Source organism: Micropterus salmoides, unplaced genomic scaffold, assembly GCF_014851395.1.
Source record: "Micropterus salmoides isolate LMB-PRFRI ecotype aquatic unplaced genomic scaffold, ASM1485139v1 Ms_hic_scaffold_18, whole genome shotgun sequence".
Taxonomy (NCBI): domain Eukaryota; kingdom Metazoa; phylum Chordata; class Actinopteri; order Centrarchiformes; family Centrarchidae; genus Micropterus; species Micropterus salmoides.
The window spans coordinates 18637310-18654421 of NW_024040928.1; the positions used below are offsets into that span (position 1 = coordinate 18637310).

Below are 17112 nucleotides of genomic sequence, written 5' to 3' on the forward strand. Positions count from 1 at the left end.
TATTTAAATGTTAATGATGAGGCAAATGAATGTAGACCAGTGGTAAAAAGGAAAAGTGCACTCAAGTACTGTATTTAAGTACAATTGGCTGTGTTTTTTACATACAAACTGAAGTGTATACACATTTATAAAACAGGGCTTTGTTATAAACTAAACTATTCAAGCAAGTTTTAATTGATTGTATAAACATTTATGGAAAAGGTCCAAATTGAGTTGTGCAATACACTACATTTCGGTGGTAAATAATGTACGTTTTACACCACTACATGACTTCTATACTGTAGTTAGTTTTCAAATCAAGATGTTACATACAAAATGGATTATATATGAAATGCATGTGTGTGTTTGTGTGTATATAGTTTATTGGCTCCACCTTGACCTGCCACAACATTAAAATACATTAATGCATCAACAACGCTTGAAATTATATAACACAAAGAGGAATCTGTTTAAAAAATACATAAATTTTTCATTTTTGTGCTTGTATGTTTTGCAGTGCAGAACTTTTGCTCAATGGAGCTTTTTTCTTGTGGTATTTCTACTTTTAATAAAGTAAATGCTCTGAGTTTTTTTCCCTCCACCACATGCCTTCTGTAAATAGATAAACCTTAATCTATTATTTTTCCTGTTCCTTAAACAAGTGTAATTTAAACTGTAAGTGATCGTTAATATAATTTCTTGCAACTCAGTTTAGTACTTTTAATTTATTGAAGTTCTGTTTGCCTGTTACATTTGAATTGGTTTCAAGATGAAATTTTGTTTCTAGAATTTTGTTTTGACTAGTGTTGTCTTCAGCAGCCCTCTGTAATCACTGCTGCCACCTGAAGTTAACGCTTTTTTTTTCATTTTTGTTTTTCAAGTTTTATTGGTGGGCGGGGCTTCAGGCAGCCAGGCAGAGGCTAAAGGTTCCACAAGACACCTGTGAAGATCACGAGGGCAAATTAAAGTAGACACTAACTACATTGAAACATGGGGATATCTTTTACAGCCTCGCTCTTCTTGGCTTTGGGAATAATACATCCAGTTAATATGTTGGTAAGTCACTTTTTTTTTTTTTAATAAGAAACATTTTGAACTGATACGTCAGTCTTGTACTTTTTCTACTTCCTGAAGTTAAACGAAGGTTATCGTCACTGGACGAAATATCAAGGTGCTTTAATTTTACGACTTAATTGTTTATAGGGTTTTGAGTGTTGTTTATTATGAGAAATTTAATTTATAGTTTCATTCTTCTTTGCTACTATTTTATGTTTAACGCTCAGTAGAAATATTAGTCGCTCTCACAGGGGTTATTTTACTTACTTACTTTACAGTGTGTTTCAGCAGAGGACATCACTTCAAATGTGGTGGATTTTAGACTTATTACTGAAAACACCTAATGGTTTGGGGGCTATTTAGGGACAGAAAACTAATTACTTATCGATGTTATTGATATTTAATATTTCAGTCCATGTTGGCAGTAAGGGAAGTATTCAACTAGTTGAAATAGAAACAGCAAAATATAAAATATACTTCATTACAAGTAAAACTCATCAAAAGTACAAGTAGGCTACTAATTATGCAGAATGACCCTGTTTCCACTGTATTCCCATATAATTGGGCTATGTATATTATTTTGTTTTATTATTAAGGATGCATTAACATGTAAGTAGCATTTATATAAACTTATATTTCATTTAAGCTGCATAGTTTAATCTGTAACAATGCACCATATACTTACATCAGAGTGTGTGTAAAAATGTATAATCCACAAAGTAACTACAGTAGTAACTATAGCTGAATTAACCTAGTAGAGTAAAAATTACAATATTTTCAATGGTGGAAAAAGTACTTAAGTAAAAGTAGCAACCCCACAATGTAAAAACACTCAAACAAAACAAATAAAAGTCAAGTTAAAGTACAGATATGTTACAAGGAAAATGTAGTTAAAGTATCATTATGGTTTTGTATTAATTTATATTGTCTGCTATGTTGCAGAAGGGAGTTACAAATCTCAGTTTCACTATATAACCTGTTATATTGTGAAAAATAAATGTACCTACCCACCTACCAATTAGCATAATGATTATACATGGAAGTCACCCCATGATTGTTAAATTGAGGTGGAACTACTTGAAATACTATGTATAGGCATTACTGTTGAAAAGAAACATGTTTGAAGTAAAATCTTGATCCTCAAAGTAACGAACTACAGCTGTTAAATATGTCTAAACATAAAATAAATGTAGTGGAGAGGAAAGATTTACCTCTGAAATGCAGTAGAGTAGAAATATAAAGTTGCATAAAATGGAAATACTGAAAGCACAAGTAAATTACTTAAATACAATACTTAGTTACTTTCCACCCCTGTATTTTGGCCAGCTTGTAGGGTTTGGTACTATCGATTAGTCTGTCAGACTAACTGATAAATCTTTTCTTTAAATTGAAAGTTCACATCACTATTTTCCAGAGCCCAAAAGCTGCAGATATTCAGTTTATACTGAAGAGAAAAGCAGCAAATCCTCATAAAAGCTGGAATCAGAGAATATTTGGTGTTTTTGTTCATCTTGCACTCATGTCTGTGGTCAATGGGAGGAAACCGAAGCATCATGTTCTCTTGTACAAAAGTAACTTCTCAACACTCGCTGCACATGCTAAATGTAGAACTTAATATATTGGTCCATTAGGATCAATTATAAGCACAAACACAAGGTTTACTGTTACGCATTTGTACTGCCTGACAAATCTTTCAGCTGGGCAGAACACTCAGTATGGATGCAACCTAATAATATCCCCTGTTCCAGGAAGTACCTAAGGGCCATTTTATCTTCTGGCGGGGTTGTTTACAGTATAACTGACTGTTTTGAATGCACAGAGCCTTTAGTCTTGAGTAATCAGCAGCATTCCTTCACCGCGCTCCACCCAATCTATGGAGTATCATTTGGAGTATTCACCTCCTGTAGGCTTCAAAGGTAGTAAAGTATATTGGTTATGGTAGATACAGGCCATTTAGTCCCCATCAATGAGTTTAGCGTGTTAATATTCAGTTTAGTTTTCTTTTTAAATAGATGTGAACTGTAAATGCAACTTGATAGTGGAACATGGATCATGTTGAGCTGCTACAGGGCTGTTCTCACTGAAACTGTAAATACTAAACAATGAAAGTGTTGAGTCCAAATTGCTAACAAAAGACTTGCTTTGTCAAATGGGTGGAGTAATTTTACCATTTAATTCGAGCTATGTTTTCTACTCATTGCACCTTATTGGTGGTAACAATTGTGTTATTGTGTTACTTCAGTGGGACTCATTTCTTTATTGTCCTCTCAAGGAAAATACCTTTACACTTCCTTCACCTCTTGCCTGTTTTCACGTCTGATAACAAGACAGGAAGTGTTGTGGCGCAACAGTGGCCTGCAAATTAAAATATCCTCATTCCTTTTTCACTGTGAAATTAGTTTTCTGCCCTTCCTGAAGACATGGAGGGATCAGGATATGACCTGGACAGCTCCGGTTCAGGGGACTGGTCAGGCCAAGGTAATTCTGAGAACCATGCACAATGACTGCTGCTATGATCCAGTTAACATTGTATGCGTTGTTCATGTCATTGTTTCTTTTCAAACCCACACAGCCAATATATTCATGCTCTCTGTTTGCAGTCTTATCAGGTAACATCCAGGATGACCTCAGCAGCAAAGATGTTTTTCCAGCAAACACAGGACATGGAGCAAAGAATTCCTTCCATGTATGGCACATGACTTGTTTTCATGAGTCTCACTATTTCTTCACCTTATAATGTGGATGGCAGAGCAGGAGATAAACTTATGCAGCTGTTCCTTCTTTTGTCTTCAGGGTTCTCCGGTCCTGCCCTTTGACAGTGCACACTGGCCTGCAAAAGACAGCGGATCGGGATTTATTCTTTTGGAAAACAGCAAAGGTTTCCTGGGGAACAAAGATATTGTTGCAGGTACTTTGCCAAATGGTTAGGCTACACTGAATTTGACAGTGATACCCTGTGATTTGTATTCTATCTCTGTAATTTATGTTTATGTTTACAGGTGTTATTGCAGGAGGAGTATCAGGAGGGCTAATTGCAGCTGCACTGGTAGCAATACTAATCTACAAATGGCACAAGAAAAATGATGGAGGATATATTCTGGGCCAGCAGAGGGGTTGAGATGAAGATTATCACAAACCAAAAAGACAAGAAGTTGTTGTTTAACTGTCCACAAAAAAACATTGTTTGCTTTCTACAGCCATGCTGACTGTAAATTGCCCCCCCCCCCCCCCCCCCTTCTGGGCAGCATGGGCAATCAGCACTTTATGTAATGATCTGATGTTGTTCATTGACAGTTTATTTATATTTCTGCAATAAATATGAAGGATTCTCTTTAACATCTATTCAGTTGCTTATGCCTGATAAGACCTCTTCTCAGGGCAGTGTGAGGATGTACAGAAAACCCTTGAAAGCCCTTTTTCATGTAAGACATTTATGACATGTCCCGGTAAGAAAAGCGCAGGGGTGAATAATAAAATGAATGCTGGTTGAATTCCATTAAGCTGCTTCACTTTCAGATTGTACATGTTGGCTCTATGTCACTCTGCCGTGGCTTACTGGGACACTTGAATAGAACAGAGACATTTTTAATGGTAACACCCGTGCTTTTCCTACTATGACAAGTCAAAATGCTCTCTGCTGTAAAAGGCCTTTCAAAGCTGAATGATCTCTGTACTTCTAAAATCCTGGCTACAGCCCTGGTTGTACCAAAAATGTTTGATTCCCTTTGTTAAGTAGGGAAACCTCAGCGTTATCCCCAATTACATGTAGATAAATAATCTATGTTATATGAATGAACTCATTCAAGGGTGTATATAAAGTGTAAGTGACAATGATTAGGTAATGATGATCAGCTGCTATGTAATGTTATTTTGTTATGTGCCATGAAATTATAGTATTTTTGTAATTGTGATTAAATAACCTTTATAACCAGTTTATCCTCAGTCCATTTTTTATGCTTTATGAGCAAATATTGAACTAACTGTTGATGACAGTGATAACATGTGTAAATAGTTTATTATCTATTATCAGAGCTACATCAACTCAACAGGGGCCCAAGGGCAAGAATGAGCTCCAGGCCCCCCACTCTCTCAGCCTGTTGTTTCTCCCGCTCTTTGTGCATTGTGTTGTATGTCTAATGAGGTAAAATGATTAAGTGCAATGCTAATTGATAAAATGCACCATCTAAGCACAATGTAAAGTTAAATAATAAAAAAATGGCTTTTAGCTCATGGCATTTCCAAATTTAAGAAGGCAAAATTCCCGTGCCAAGTTCTTGTCAGCTTTTACAGAGGAGCAATAGAAAACATCCTGACTGAAAACATCACCAACTGGCATGGGATTAAAACTGCTATGAAGATCATTGGTACCTGTCTCCCAATTATCAGTGATATCGGTGAGGTCAGATGCTTACGGAGGCTTATGCAGAGCCCAAAAGATATTAGACTGTACCCACACCAGCCAGAGTCTGTTCACCCTGCTGCCTTCAGATAAGATAGGAGTGTCTTTTAAACTCAAATTCATCCTCAGCAGTGCTTCATTGAATTTAGTTTATTTATTTATATACTGAATAAGGGAGTTCCAAACTAAATTTCACTTTACAACCCGTTTTAATGTGGCAAATAAATCAACCTCAAGGGGCCTCAAGATTAGGTCAATTATGTAAATATTGCCTTATAATTTGCTTTACAGCAGTGGTGGTACAGTATCAAACAAGTAAATTTGCAAATAATTGAATTACTGAAAGTTAATTGCCCCACTATAAACATGGGGCTTCCGGGACCCCTGAAGATCTGAGACCCTGGTGCAATTCAAAGCTATTAAGTGGAGTATTTTGGGGGAGGATACCTTTTCTATTTATTGAGGAATTTTGTCTAGCTTGAAAAGGACTGAAGCATTTTGGGTGTGCTTGTAATTTCTTCACGGCCATTGGTTCAGACACCTGTCCCTCAACGTCAAGTCTCTTGTCCCCGCCTTTTCCGCCACGTCAGAGCGTTTGTTTTTATCCGCGGTGTCGCGCAGGCCGACAGGGAAGTGGTAGGCGTTCCTCAGTGTTGCTTCGCTGACTGTTGATGCTGTGAAGATTTTTCTCCTTCACGACCAGCTCTTCCGATGTTTCTTCCTACACTTGTGGAGGACATGCATCATTTTAAGCCTAGTCGAGACAGACTGTACACCACCAGGTGTTGTGGATGTTGCCATGTCCGGACGGGGACCATCATCCTGGGTACATGGTACATGGTACGTAAAATGGTTGATGGGGGGGACGAGCTAACATTAGCTAGCTGTGCTATTAATTGTGGTAAGTTCGCTAAAGTAGCAAGTTACATAATGAATGTCAACCAGACACAGCGACTTCTGAGAATGTACTTATTATTATTATTATTATTATTATTATTATATTATTATTATTATTATTATTTTGTCTAATGTTAGCTAGTTGTCAGTTTTGTCTCCGTTGCATGGTTACACGACGAGTTAACCTATCAGAAAGCTAGCGTTAGCAATAGCCTGCTATCATTTTTGGTTTCATTAGCTGAGTGTTTCTGTCGATACAACTCGCCCAACCTTGAAAATGCGGCTACAAAACTGATATAAAAACCATGTCACATGAACCTGGGTAGGATCTGAAGGTTTAAAACATGTAACATTTGTGACTTAATGGCATGTAAGTTAGCGCTACAACCGACGTTCCGTAGACCTGCTAACATAACGGTTGTCAGATCAAGCTCGAATAACTTATAACGTTAAAGGATCGCAGTAACACGATTTGCTAAAAAGCGACGCATCTTTAAACCTTTTTTATGTTGTGTAATGTAATTTAGATTATACATGTAGTGAAAATTAAGGAAGTGTATTTCATAGGCACGCTGCATTAGCTAACGTTAACTGTTTGTTAAAGTTGCTCTCTAAACATTTCTTTCACTCTCATTCAACTCTCAGCTGAATGGTTTCAACACCTCATATAAGACATTTTTCTGTTTTTGATTGCATTTTGAAATGCTTTGAGTGCAGTCTTGACAAAAGCTGATATAAAACACGTGAGCTATGTTCCTCTATTTCCAGGAAAGCAAATTTAAAAGTGGTGATGATGTGCATGGTGCCAACAGGCGAGATCACAAAACATACATCTTCAAATAAAATGACAAAAGCCCTTGGATATGCAGCCTAAAGTGTTGGCATTAAAAAAAAAAAAAACTTTTGACATTGTAGTTATTCTTGTGAATATTTTATTAATTTTATTTGTGCATTTGTTACTTTGTTTTGAAGGACTGATCTTGAGAAATTGTCCCTTGCACCAATGACACTAACGCCATAGTGGGTGGGTATTAACATTGTGAATGTGCAGTTGAATGACAAAGTCTCTCTTAAGTGTCTAAGACAGTTGCAAAGAAAACAACAACTAAACACAATTCCTGGGAAGCAAACAAAAAAATCCAGTACACTGTTTATCTCTTGTACTTACTTTATTTACAGTATTTCAGGAAACGTTTGTCAAACCTGAAACATGCTGTGAAACAGAAAGTCCAACCTGGACAACACAATTGTTGAAAGATAATACTACAGTACTAATCATGGTACCTGATGGTCAGACAGGTGAGACTTCTTTCCCGTACGCCAAGTCTACCTTTACTGGTTTAGGGTTGTGATAAAAGTTCACCCAGTTGTACCAGTTAGATAATTGATGCTTTCCCAACACCCTCCTTGAAATTGTCAGAACACAAACAGTTAAACACAAGTGGCCTGCCACTACACAAGACTTGTCTGCAGTTCAATCAGTAGGTAGGTACATTTATTTGTCACAATATAACAAGTTGTATAGTTAAATTGAGTTTTGTAACTCCCTCCTGCTACAAAGCAGACAATATACATTAATACAGAAGCAATTATACAAATGGTAAATGGAAATAAACTGTGATCAATGGAGCAGTGCTGAGGATGAATTTGAGCTTAAGTCTGATAGCTTAGTGGGAAAAGCTTCTCTGCAGTCTGGTAGTGCAGCAGCTGAAACTTCTATGTCTCTTCTCAGAAGGCAGAAAGGTGAAAAGGCTGTGGCGGGTAATTCTTTGCAGAAGTCTCAGTTTTGTTCGATGGTGGTGTTGATGTACAACCTGATAAAAATGTTTTGTTTTGTTGAGGTCATTCTTGGTTGTTGGGTGTTTTTAGTTCCTCTTCTCAGAAGCATAGCATTTTGATGAAAGCCTTGTCCCACTGAGTATATCATGTCAAATTCAAATAACAAACATTTTTCATAGCATAGTCAGCCAATTTATCAGAGCCGATATCTGGCCTTTTGAGATAATCCGCATCGGCTGATACCTTAACTCACGAGGCCTACAAACAAACAAAAAAAAACATTATATATAAGCCATCGGCAGCCCTGCTCTCTAAATATCACCAACGGCCATTGAAAAACACATCAGTGAACCACTAGCATATATGATGTTTCTACGCTCCAGTTAACCATAACTTTCAGTCCATGCCACTATGTGTAATTTCTTTTTCACTATTATTAGTCCTCATGACTCCATTCCCACATGATGATAAAGAAATCTTGCCAAAAAGGGTGATTGTTTGCTATTTGCTGTAATATTGCTTATCTCAATCATGTCTCTGCAAGTTGATTTTCCTATAATATTGACATGAACTGAAACTGATGGCTGCCTGTAAGGGAGGATTTCAATCCGAAACATCTTCCAAACAATATTTGGCAAATGTTGTTGTTAATTTAGTAAAGGATTCCTTAAGTAATGTGCTAAGACAAGCAAAAGTAGGTCTAAAGTCCTTTTTTATTTTTTTCCTTTCTCCCCTCAGGTAGTGAACCTGTTAATGGGCATCCTGCTGACTGTAGCAGTGACCCACCCAGAGAACGTGCCCACCATTGACTTGCAGTATGAGGTCATCGACCATTACTTTGCCTCTGACAGGATGTCTGGTAAGTACTTAAATCACTGAAAAGAAACTACTGTAAGGGCGAACAAACTGCATTATAAAAATATTGAAATGGGTTATATTTAGATTATCAAGCAGTTACACATCAACACATGCATAATGGTGGGCCTTTTAATTCCATGTTGAAACATGACTGAATAAATATTCTGTGCATGGGATTTAGAAGTGTGTAGCTGCTTTTTTCACTAAGCCATGCGCTGCTGTTATGCTGAGGTTGACTTGTGATTCATCTTCCACAGGGAGCACAACTCCCCACTGACTGCAAAACTAAACAACTCATGAGGACAACAGAACACTGCTGTGCTGTGTAGATGTTGTTTGAAAATGTTGTTATTGGTGTTGCGTCACTGGTATTGTTCCTTTTGTATTTCCTGAAGGATTAATCTTTGTGCTAGTTATTTGTTTTTATGTGTGCCAGGGCTGGCAGGACTATCAAGAGTGGCCTTTCTTTCTAGCTGGCGGTTGATTTGTTAGTTGGCATGGTGAAGGCCTCTCCATTTTTCTGAAACAGTGACTCAGCGGGAGACGAGGGGAAACAACCGTGGTGGGTTGACCTTCCCACAGCAAGCTCATGCCAGCACAGAGAGCGGTGGAGGTTGTCCATGCCTGCGGAGGCAACGTTAGCATGTTAGTGCAGCTTCATCAGGCTGCACTCATTTAATTCCACATTTCAGGCCATGTTTAAAAGCTGTTAAACTGATAAAGAGTGGAACATGGTATTTGTCAAATGTTAATTACAGTTAACTGTTTTATCTTATGTCAAAGTAAACAGAATATCTTTGGGGTTGGGACTTTTGAATTGGACAGAACGCGCACTTTGAAGAGGTCACATATAGCTTAAGAAACCTGTAATTTAAGGTTTTTGTATATTTTATAGACCAATGATGGCATATTTGAGTAAATTTAGCAGATTTATTTAGAAGAAAAGAAGAGGAGGCTGTGAGTAGACTGTGTTTTAGAACTGCTCACTTTTTGTGGACATTTGATGTGAAATAGCATTTCCTTGACACACCCTGTCCAATCATAAACCTAAAACTAAATATAGATAGAACAACACACTGATGTGCATCCATTAAATAGAACAGTTTAGACCTGATCCATAAAGATTCAACATTGTTTTACACACAATTAAAATATTATTTTCATAAACTCCAACATACAGGCCCTTTTTCATATTCATAATTTGATGAATACCAGAGCTTCAGCCTAGCCATTTTGTTTTCATTAACTTAAAGTTGAGCTCTTGACAGATAGTTTCATACACAAGTTGATCTGTTGAATATGGACCATATGGAAGTCAGGCAAAGTATGTCTACTGTATATATTTTAAGTTGTTACAGTATTAAATTGAAATATAATAAAACAGGTGATCAATCATAAAACATATTTGGACCGCTTCGCTGCAGAAGCTATCACAAGCACAATTTCTCCAGTGCAACAGGCAGAACAGTTTGAGGAACCGAGAGACTGAGAGAAAAGAGGAAATGAAAGGCAGGCCTTTTAATTATCCCAGACTGAGTTTCATTGAGTCTTTACCGACACTACGCAGCTGAGAGGCAGAGGTTTAATGCTCCCCAGAGCACCGCTGCTTCAAAGAGAACAGGCAAATATACATTAATTCACACTGATAAATACATTAACGGTTAAGGTTAAAGTTAAAGTTCAACTAAAATAAATCTTTGCCTGCATTTGGTCACTTTATTTACTCTCACTTTTTCTCATACAGAGAATGCCTGTGTTGGATTTGCCATCTCTCTGCTGATGCTCACTATCAGTGCCATGATGGTGTATGGAGCCATTACTGTAAGTGTGCACAGTGGATATAGTGCTTTTTAAAAATGATTATCTTGACAGCATGGGCTTTATTTAAAGCACTGTCATGGGTTCTTATGCAAATATGTAATCCCAGAATGTGCATCCATAAAAAAATAAAAAAAACCATTGCTTTCAAGTTGTATCATATCGGCACCAGCAAGACAAACCAAGAAATACCAAAGCACCGTCCCCTGTTTGTTTTTGTTTTTTACCACAGTATATTTTATCTGGATGTTCAAAAGAATCCTGATGCAGTGAGAGTGTAGTGTGCAATGCTATGGTCTCACTGCCTGTCATCTTTACCTCACAGGCCTGCCTGATGGCCTCAAGACTGACAGGTTTGATAGCCTTTTGACCCGGCCCTGCATTAAGCTGCTAGTTGATGATGGATGACTGCACAGTTAAAGTATGACACACATCTGCGGGCTGGGTGCATTGTGCATGTCGGCAGTCTGCCGCAAAAGTTATGCTTTAGCTGTGCAAGTACATGCTCCCAGACAACAGTAGTAGATTCCCTTTTTCCAATACAGTATAGTGGTGCAGTGACGCCGTAGTGTCCCAATGAAATACCCTAAATGTTGATGATAATATACAATATAATATATAGATATTCAGTACTTTTAGCTTTTGGAAGATAGGGCTGGGCGATATGGCCAAAACTGTTAACATATAAAAATGTTTTTCATATAATTCGATATGAATAATTATCACGATAAATGTCAAATCATTATTTCTTTAAAGTTTAAAGGAAAAATCTATTTTTTACAAAATGCAAGAGTCCCTTTTCCTTAACAAAATTAACATCTTAAAAGAAAAAATAAGTGCTAATTTGTTTGTAATTCAAATGAATTAAAGCAACCATTTATTGAACATTTGTTATATTGTTATTGAGGAAAACTATATCGCGATAATTATCATTATTGTTTTATTGTCCAGCCCTATTGGTAGAAAAGACACCCAGAACGGACGTAGGGATTCTTGTGAATTGACTCAAATTAAAGGACGACATTTCTGATTTTCAACCTTCTCCAGGTATTTGTTACAGTAATGTCTGATGATTTAGTCACAGCCTGAGCAGAAGTAAAAAATGTTTTCAAACAAGGAAAAATGGAAGTTTACACATTTAAACCAAGAAAATCAAGGTTAGAATTTTAAACTTGGAACACTAATGTTAGACTTTAAAACAATGGAAACTATTGTATACTAAGTAGACTAGTGTCTCTGGTTGGTGTTCAGGCTGTGAATGCATCCTCCACTTTAGAGTTTGTAGAGGACCCTACCAACTTGATACAGATTTACAAGAATGATAATCTAAGACAAGTGTGGAAATAAGTCCTTGTACACACTGACCTCAAATTTTATCTTCCCAGTTGACGAGTTTGTTCATAACACGACTTTGTCTCCACTTGTTATCAGCATCGTGACGGCTGGCTCATCCCGTTTTTCTGCTACCAGCTGTTTGACTTTGCTCTGAGCTGCCTGGTGGCCATCAGTTCTCTCACCTACCTACCCAGGATCAAGGACTACCTGGACCAGCTGGTTAGTGCCAACTTTCTCACCAGTCCACAGTCTGACCATGTTCACATTAGGATAATCATGCTACCGCCCTCGTGCTTATCTTACCTCAGAGAATCCTGACAGCAGAATATGTTTTTTAAATTGTTAATTAAACCACAGCGTTTTCATTTTTACCAAATGTTACCAAAAAATACCAGAGTTTATGTAAAGCAGTGGTTCTCAAACTTTTTCACATGAAGGACCCCTAAACTGACACAACTTACACCACAGACCCCCATTTGATAAGATTTTGTCCCAGGGTCTTTTTGATATTTAGGGGTCCAAGCCCGAAGTGAGCTGGGAACCCGCGAAGGCAAGGCATTGCGGTTCCCAGTAAAGCGAAGCGGCTGGGAACCCTATTGTTTTCATTCTCATTTGTATTTTTTTTTATTCTTCCGTGCATAAAACTCATACTGCGGCCTAGACGGTAACTGCTAGGGACGCGAAACTCCTAGGGTAGGTCCAGTTCACTGCACGTAACTCGGGCGCAAAAATCCGCACACTTCTACCTCTAGGGGGCGCTATAAGCAAGGGCTAGGAACTTCCCTCCTACGAAGGCAGATATCAAAAACCTTATATCCACGCGTTTGGGGAATCGAGCTGAATCTCGTGGTATAGGCCACGCCCATTTCCGCCTAGACTTACATCGCGAAAACTGCAAAACCTATTTATATTAACTCCTCCGAAGCCGCAAGTACGATCGACACCTAACTTGGCATGGATAATCTCTGGACCAAGCTGATGAAAGTTTGTAGAGGAAATTTTGATCCGACAAAAAATGTTGCAATTATATGCTAGCAAACGCTTGCGAAAAACGTTACTAACAGGAAATTATGTCATATCTTCGCTTTGGAATGGCCGATCGACACCAAATTATAGCGTTAATGTGGCACGCCCCCCTGAGGGCCTGTGCAAAATTTGGTGCAACTCGCCCCTAGGGGGTGCTATCTAATCCAAGAAAATTGTTCCTCTATAACCACAAGTCACACTCACATGAAACCAGTGCCGAATTGTTCAGCATGGTCTCCTTACTACAGCAGGGTGTCCGCGGGGTCTTAAAAAGTCTTAAAAAGGATAAATCAATTTTGCGAAAATTAAGGCCATTAAAAAGACCGTAATTTCCCACCCCGCCGGACCCGCAATGTTAATCATCCAAAACATAGTCGGAGTGGCGATCAGGAGTAACGGGCTTAACCCGGTTGGCCAGTTGCTCTGTGGCCACTTTGAACACAAAGTGGCCACAGAGCGAGAAAAAACAAGAGCGAGATGCGCCGCCAGCAGCGGAATCGGAAGAGCGTGGGGTTTGGCTAACGTTAGCCGGCTATTTAGCTAAATCAGTGCCTTTTATTAAAACACATTAAGCCTTTCATAAAGCCGATGCTCTCGTCAGTCTCACTTTTTGTGAACAGATCAATCACAGCCTGGATAGAGCGTGCTGCAACAAACTATATAAATGTTCTTAATCTTCTTAAACGGTTATGATTATTGACAAGTTAGTAGCCTGCCCAAAATCAAGGTTGGAGACTATCATGTAGCCTAGAGCATTTTTCTTGCACGAAGTTAATGAATGAAAAACAACCCCAAACTGAAACAGCTGTAATTTGAATTAATATTATACTAGTGCAAGTTATATACTATTATATGAAATTATATTGAATATAGTAACATAATGAATATATTAATATCAAACTTAAAGTTTACTATTAAATTAACAATATACTTTTAGTTTAATGTTAATGCCCCCCCCTCCGCGGGGCCGGGGGGGGCAGCTTGCGCCAGGAGGCTTGGACCCTGCTTATAACTGCTTGCAGTTCTAGTTTGTTGTAAGAAAAATAGAAAGTGTATAAAAACCCAAATAATCATACTTTCTGTCATTGTGTGACTTATGGATGTAATTATAGTGAAAATTAATGATTTTGCTGGGGACACCCTGGAGATCCTGAAGGACCCCTGAGGGTCCCTGGACCCCACTTTGAGAATCACTGATGTAAAGGAGCAAAGTTATTCTAATATTAATGTCAGTCATATGACTGTACAACAGTTTGTTGTGTCCACCTTCAAGAGGAAACATTTTAGAATACAATTCTCCTAGAAACTGAGGAGAACGGGAGATGGGGAAAGCAAATGAGCTGCTGTCAAGTCCGTGTCCCTTAAAGTAGTTAGGAGAACTAATCGGATAAGCTAGTCTGTTTGCACTACATTGCATTATGTTTTGTGTAAAAATCTCACAGAAAACATAAAGTACATGATCTACTATTTTTTTTTAAATATAGTCCCTCCCCAACATTTTGCTGCGAGAGATCATTAAGGTTTTTTTTCTGCAGCGTTGATAGTTCTGTGAGTTGAATAAGTAAGAAGGGGTGTTATAGATTATCTGACGTTCTGTCGGTTCTTTTCTTCCTCAGCCGGATTTCCCGTATAAAGACAACCTCCTCTCTCTGGACTCCAGCTGTCTGCTGCTCTTTGTACTGGTCTTCTTTGCCTTTCTCATCATCCTCAAGGTAAAATTCACAGTAAAACCTGGTTTATTCAGTGTGTTGGTTAATTGATGTCCCTCTAAAGTAAAATAAATCTAATGTGATCAGAGAAGAGCTCTTTTTACATGGGTCTGTCCTATTTTTATGTCTTCTTGTCTTCTTTTAAGTGGAAAAAAGACACTGGTTTAACGAGCTGTTTACTGACTGTCACACAGCCTGAATAAACCATAAAACTCTCTGTTCTAGTCTTACTTGATCAACTGTGTGTGGAACTGCTACAAGTACATCAACAACAGGAACATGCCAGAGATTGCTGTCTACCCTGCCTTTGAGACCCCTCCCCAGGTATTCAAGCTGCCTCAGACACTCTCTGATTGACCGTTACAGGTTTTATGAGTAGTATCGACTCACAAAAACACACCTGATGCTGTCTATCAGATGCCGAAACATGTAATGCTGAAGTTTAGCCAACAGGTGGTGTCCCATCCACACACTGACAGTCTGAAAAAACAAAACTGGACAAGTGTTGAATAAGTATCTGTTAAGTATTTACTATGTCAGGGGGGAAAAACAGTTAGCAGCTAAATGAAGAAAGATTCATAATACACTATTTAAGGCTCATCATTTCCAGGTTTAACCAATTTTCACAAGAAAAATATTAATTTAATCTTTAAAATAGAGATGCACCGAAAGCAATTTTCTCGGCCGATTCCAATTCTTTGAAAGTCTGACCCACAGAATATGATTTTCTTTCTTGTTTGTAACATATCCGCTGTGTCCAATATTTCAAATAGCGAGATTTGGCTCGTCTTTAATCACGGTGAAGAACTTCCATGCAGATTTTCTGCACAGTGACTCTAACCAGACTTTGTTTTATTTCCTCTTTCTTCTCTAGTACATCCTGCCCACTTACGAGATGGCAATGAAGATGCCAGAGAAGGAACCACCTCCCCCTTACATGCCTGCTTAAGCACCAGCCCTGTTGCCAAAACACACAAACATACATGCACACATACGCACGCGCGCACACACACACACACACACACCACCATATGCATTCCTACCTTCCTTCACTAACCCTTTCTGAACACCATTACGCCCTTACACCCCCCCCTCCCCACATGACCAACTGTGTTATGTGTAAGGCCACTGAAAATGTTTTGTTTAACCTTACCCACTGTATTTCTACAGAGTGTCTATATATCCTGGAGGTGTGAGAGGAGAAAGGTGGGAAAGACTGTGAAATGACTGAATGAATGGAATGTTTAAAAGGCAACGGAAGCTACCAGCCCTCCCCTCCTGGCCTTTTTTATGTCTTAGTGAAAGGGATATATGTGAAAATTTAATTGCTTGAAATGCTATCATCAATCCAGCACCATCCTATCTATAAATTGATATATAAAGTGTGGGAAAAAAAACTATTATGACAATCCGCTTATTATAGCCCTTATTGTTGAATTGTGTTTCTTTACCCTCTAATTGTTAACATATAGACTATTCCAACTCAGTCTTGAATGGCGTCTGTAGCACTTCTTTTTGTCTGTTATTTATTTAGCTTTGCTGTGGTTCAGTTCACCGCCACCCCTGACGATTTGTTCACTCTCTGCTATCCTGATGTGTTAGCAAAGCTAGTGAATAGACTGAGAGACAGCAGAGGGCACACATGATGGATCATTTCCTCTGCTTCTTTCTCACCTGACATCTGGAGCAAACTTGCTAGTCGTGTGAACGTTAGTAGTTGCATGCTTATCGGCAACCCCCACCCCCCATTACTTTACTGGTAATATGATTTTATCCTTGTGGAAAAAGCATTTGACTTCATTAAACGTTTCAGACCATTGATATCGTCATGTTTTTTTGTTCATGTCAGGTATGCTGAAGTAAAGTCAAAAGAGAGGTTAATAGCGAAAGGGCTGTCGGTATGAGAAAAACAATCTCCCATCAAGCTCAAACAGCTGTTCTGGAGCTTTTCAATTATATCACATGATGTTCATCTGCATTTTAGCCATGTAGGCTGAAAAGTAGCTGTTAGGGATACTAAATGGATCTTGAAATTGTTAACTGAATTATAATAAATTGTCAACTGCTGGTTCTGAGGTCGGGAATAAATTTTGAAACTGTATGATTTCATTCAGAAATGAGAATGAAAACGTTTATCACGGAGCACTTTCAACACAGTAAAGTATGTGGAGAGATTTGAGAGGGTTTGCTTTATTGTGTTAGGTGCGTGTAGCCATGTTTAAACAGTCAATAGGAAGAAATTCCCCAAACACTGTC

At 38.3% G+C, this 17112-nt stretch overlaps 1 protein-coding gene across 1 annotated transcript; it reads left to right on the top strand.

Moving 5' to 3' along the window:
• Nucleotides 1-6049: 6049 nt before the first annotated feature.
• laptm4a (lysosomal protein transmembrane 4 alpha) lies at nucleotides 6050-16677 on the top strand. The gene is made up of 7 exons (XM_038726844.1): nucleotides 6050-6274; nucleotides 8849-8969; nucleotides 10713-10789; nucleotides 12218-12340; nucleotides 14764-14859; nucleotides 15082-15180; nucleotides 15731-16677. Exons 1-7 carry the CDS (start codon nucleotides 6146-6148, stop codon nucleotides 15803-15805), a joined length of 720 nt encoding a protein of 239 aa, XP_038582772.1. The 5' UTR covers nucleotides 6050-6145; the 3' UTR covers nucleotides 15806-16677.
• The last annotated feature ends 435 nt before the right edge of the window (nucleotides 16678-17112 follow it).

Bases quoted from the DNA above. Each gene is read 5' to 3' on its own strand.
- laptm4a (XM_038726844.1), top strand. From the start codon at position 6,146: ATGTTTCTTCCTACACTTGTGGAGGACATGCATCATTTTAAGCCTAGT. The intron at 6,275-8,848 runs GTACGTAAAATG...TTCTCCCCTCAG, and splicing joins TCCTGGGTACATGGTACATG to GTAGTGAACCTGTTAATGGG. The intron at 15,181-15,730 runs GTATTCAAGCTG...TTTCTTCTCTAG, and splicing joins CCTTTGAGACCCCTCCCCAG to TACATCCTGCCCACTTACGA.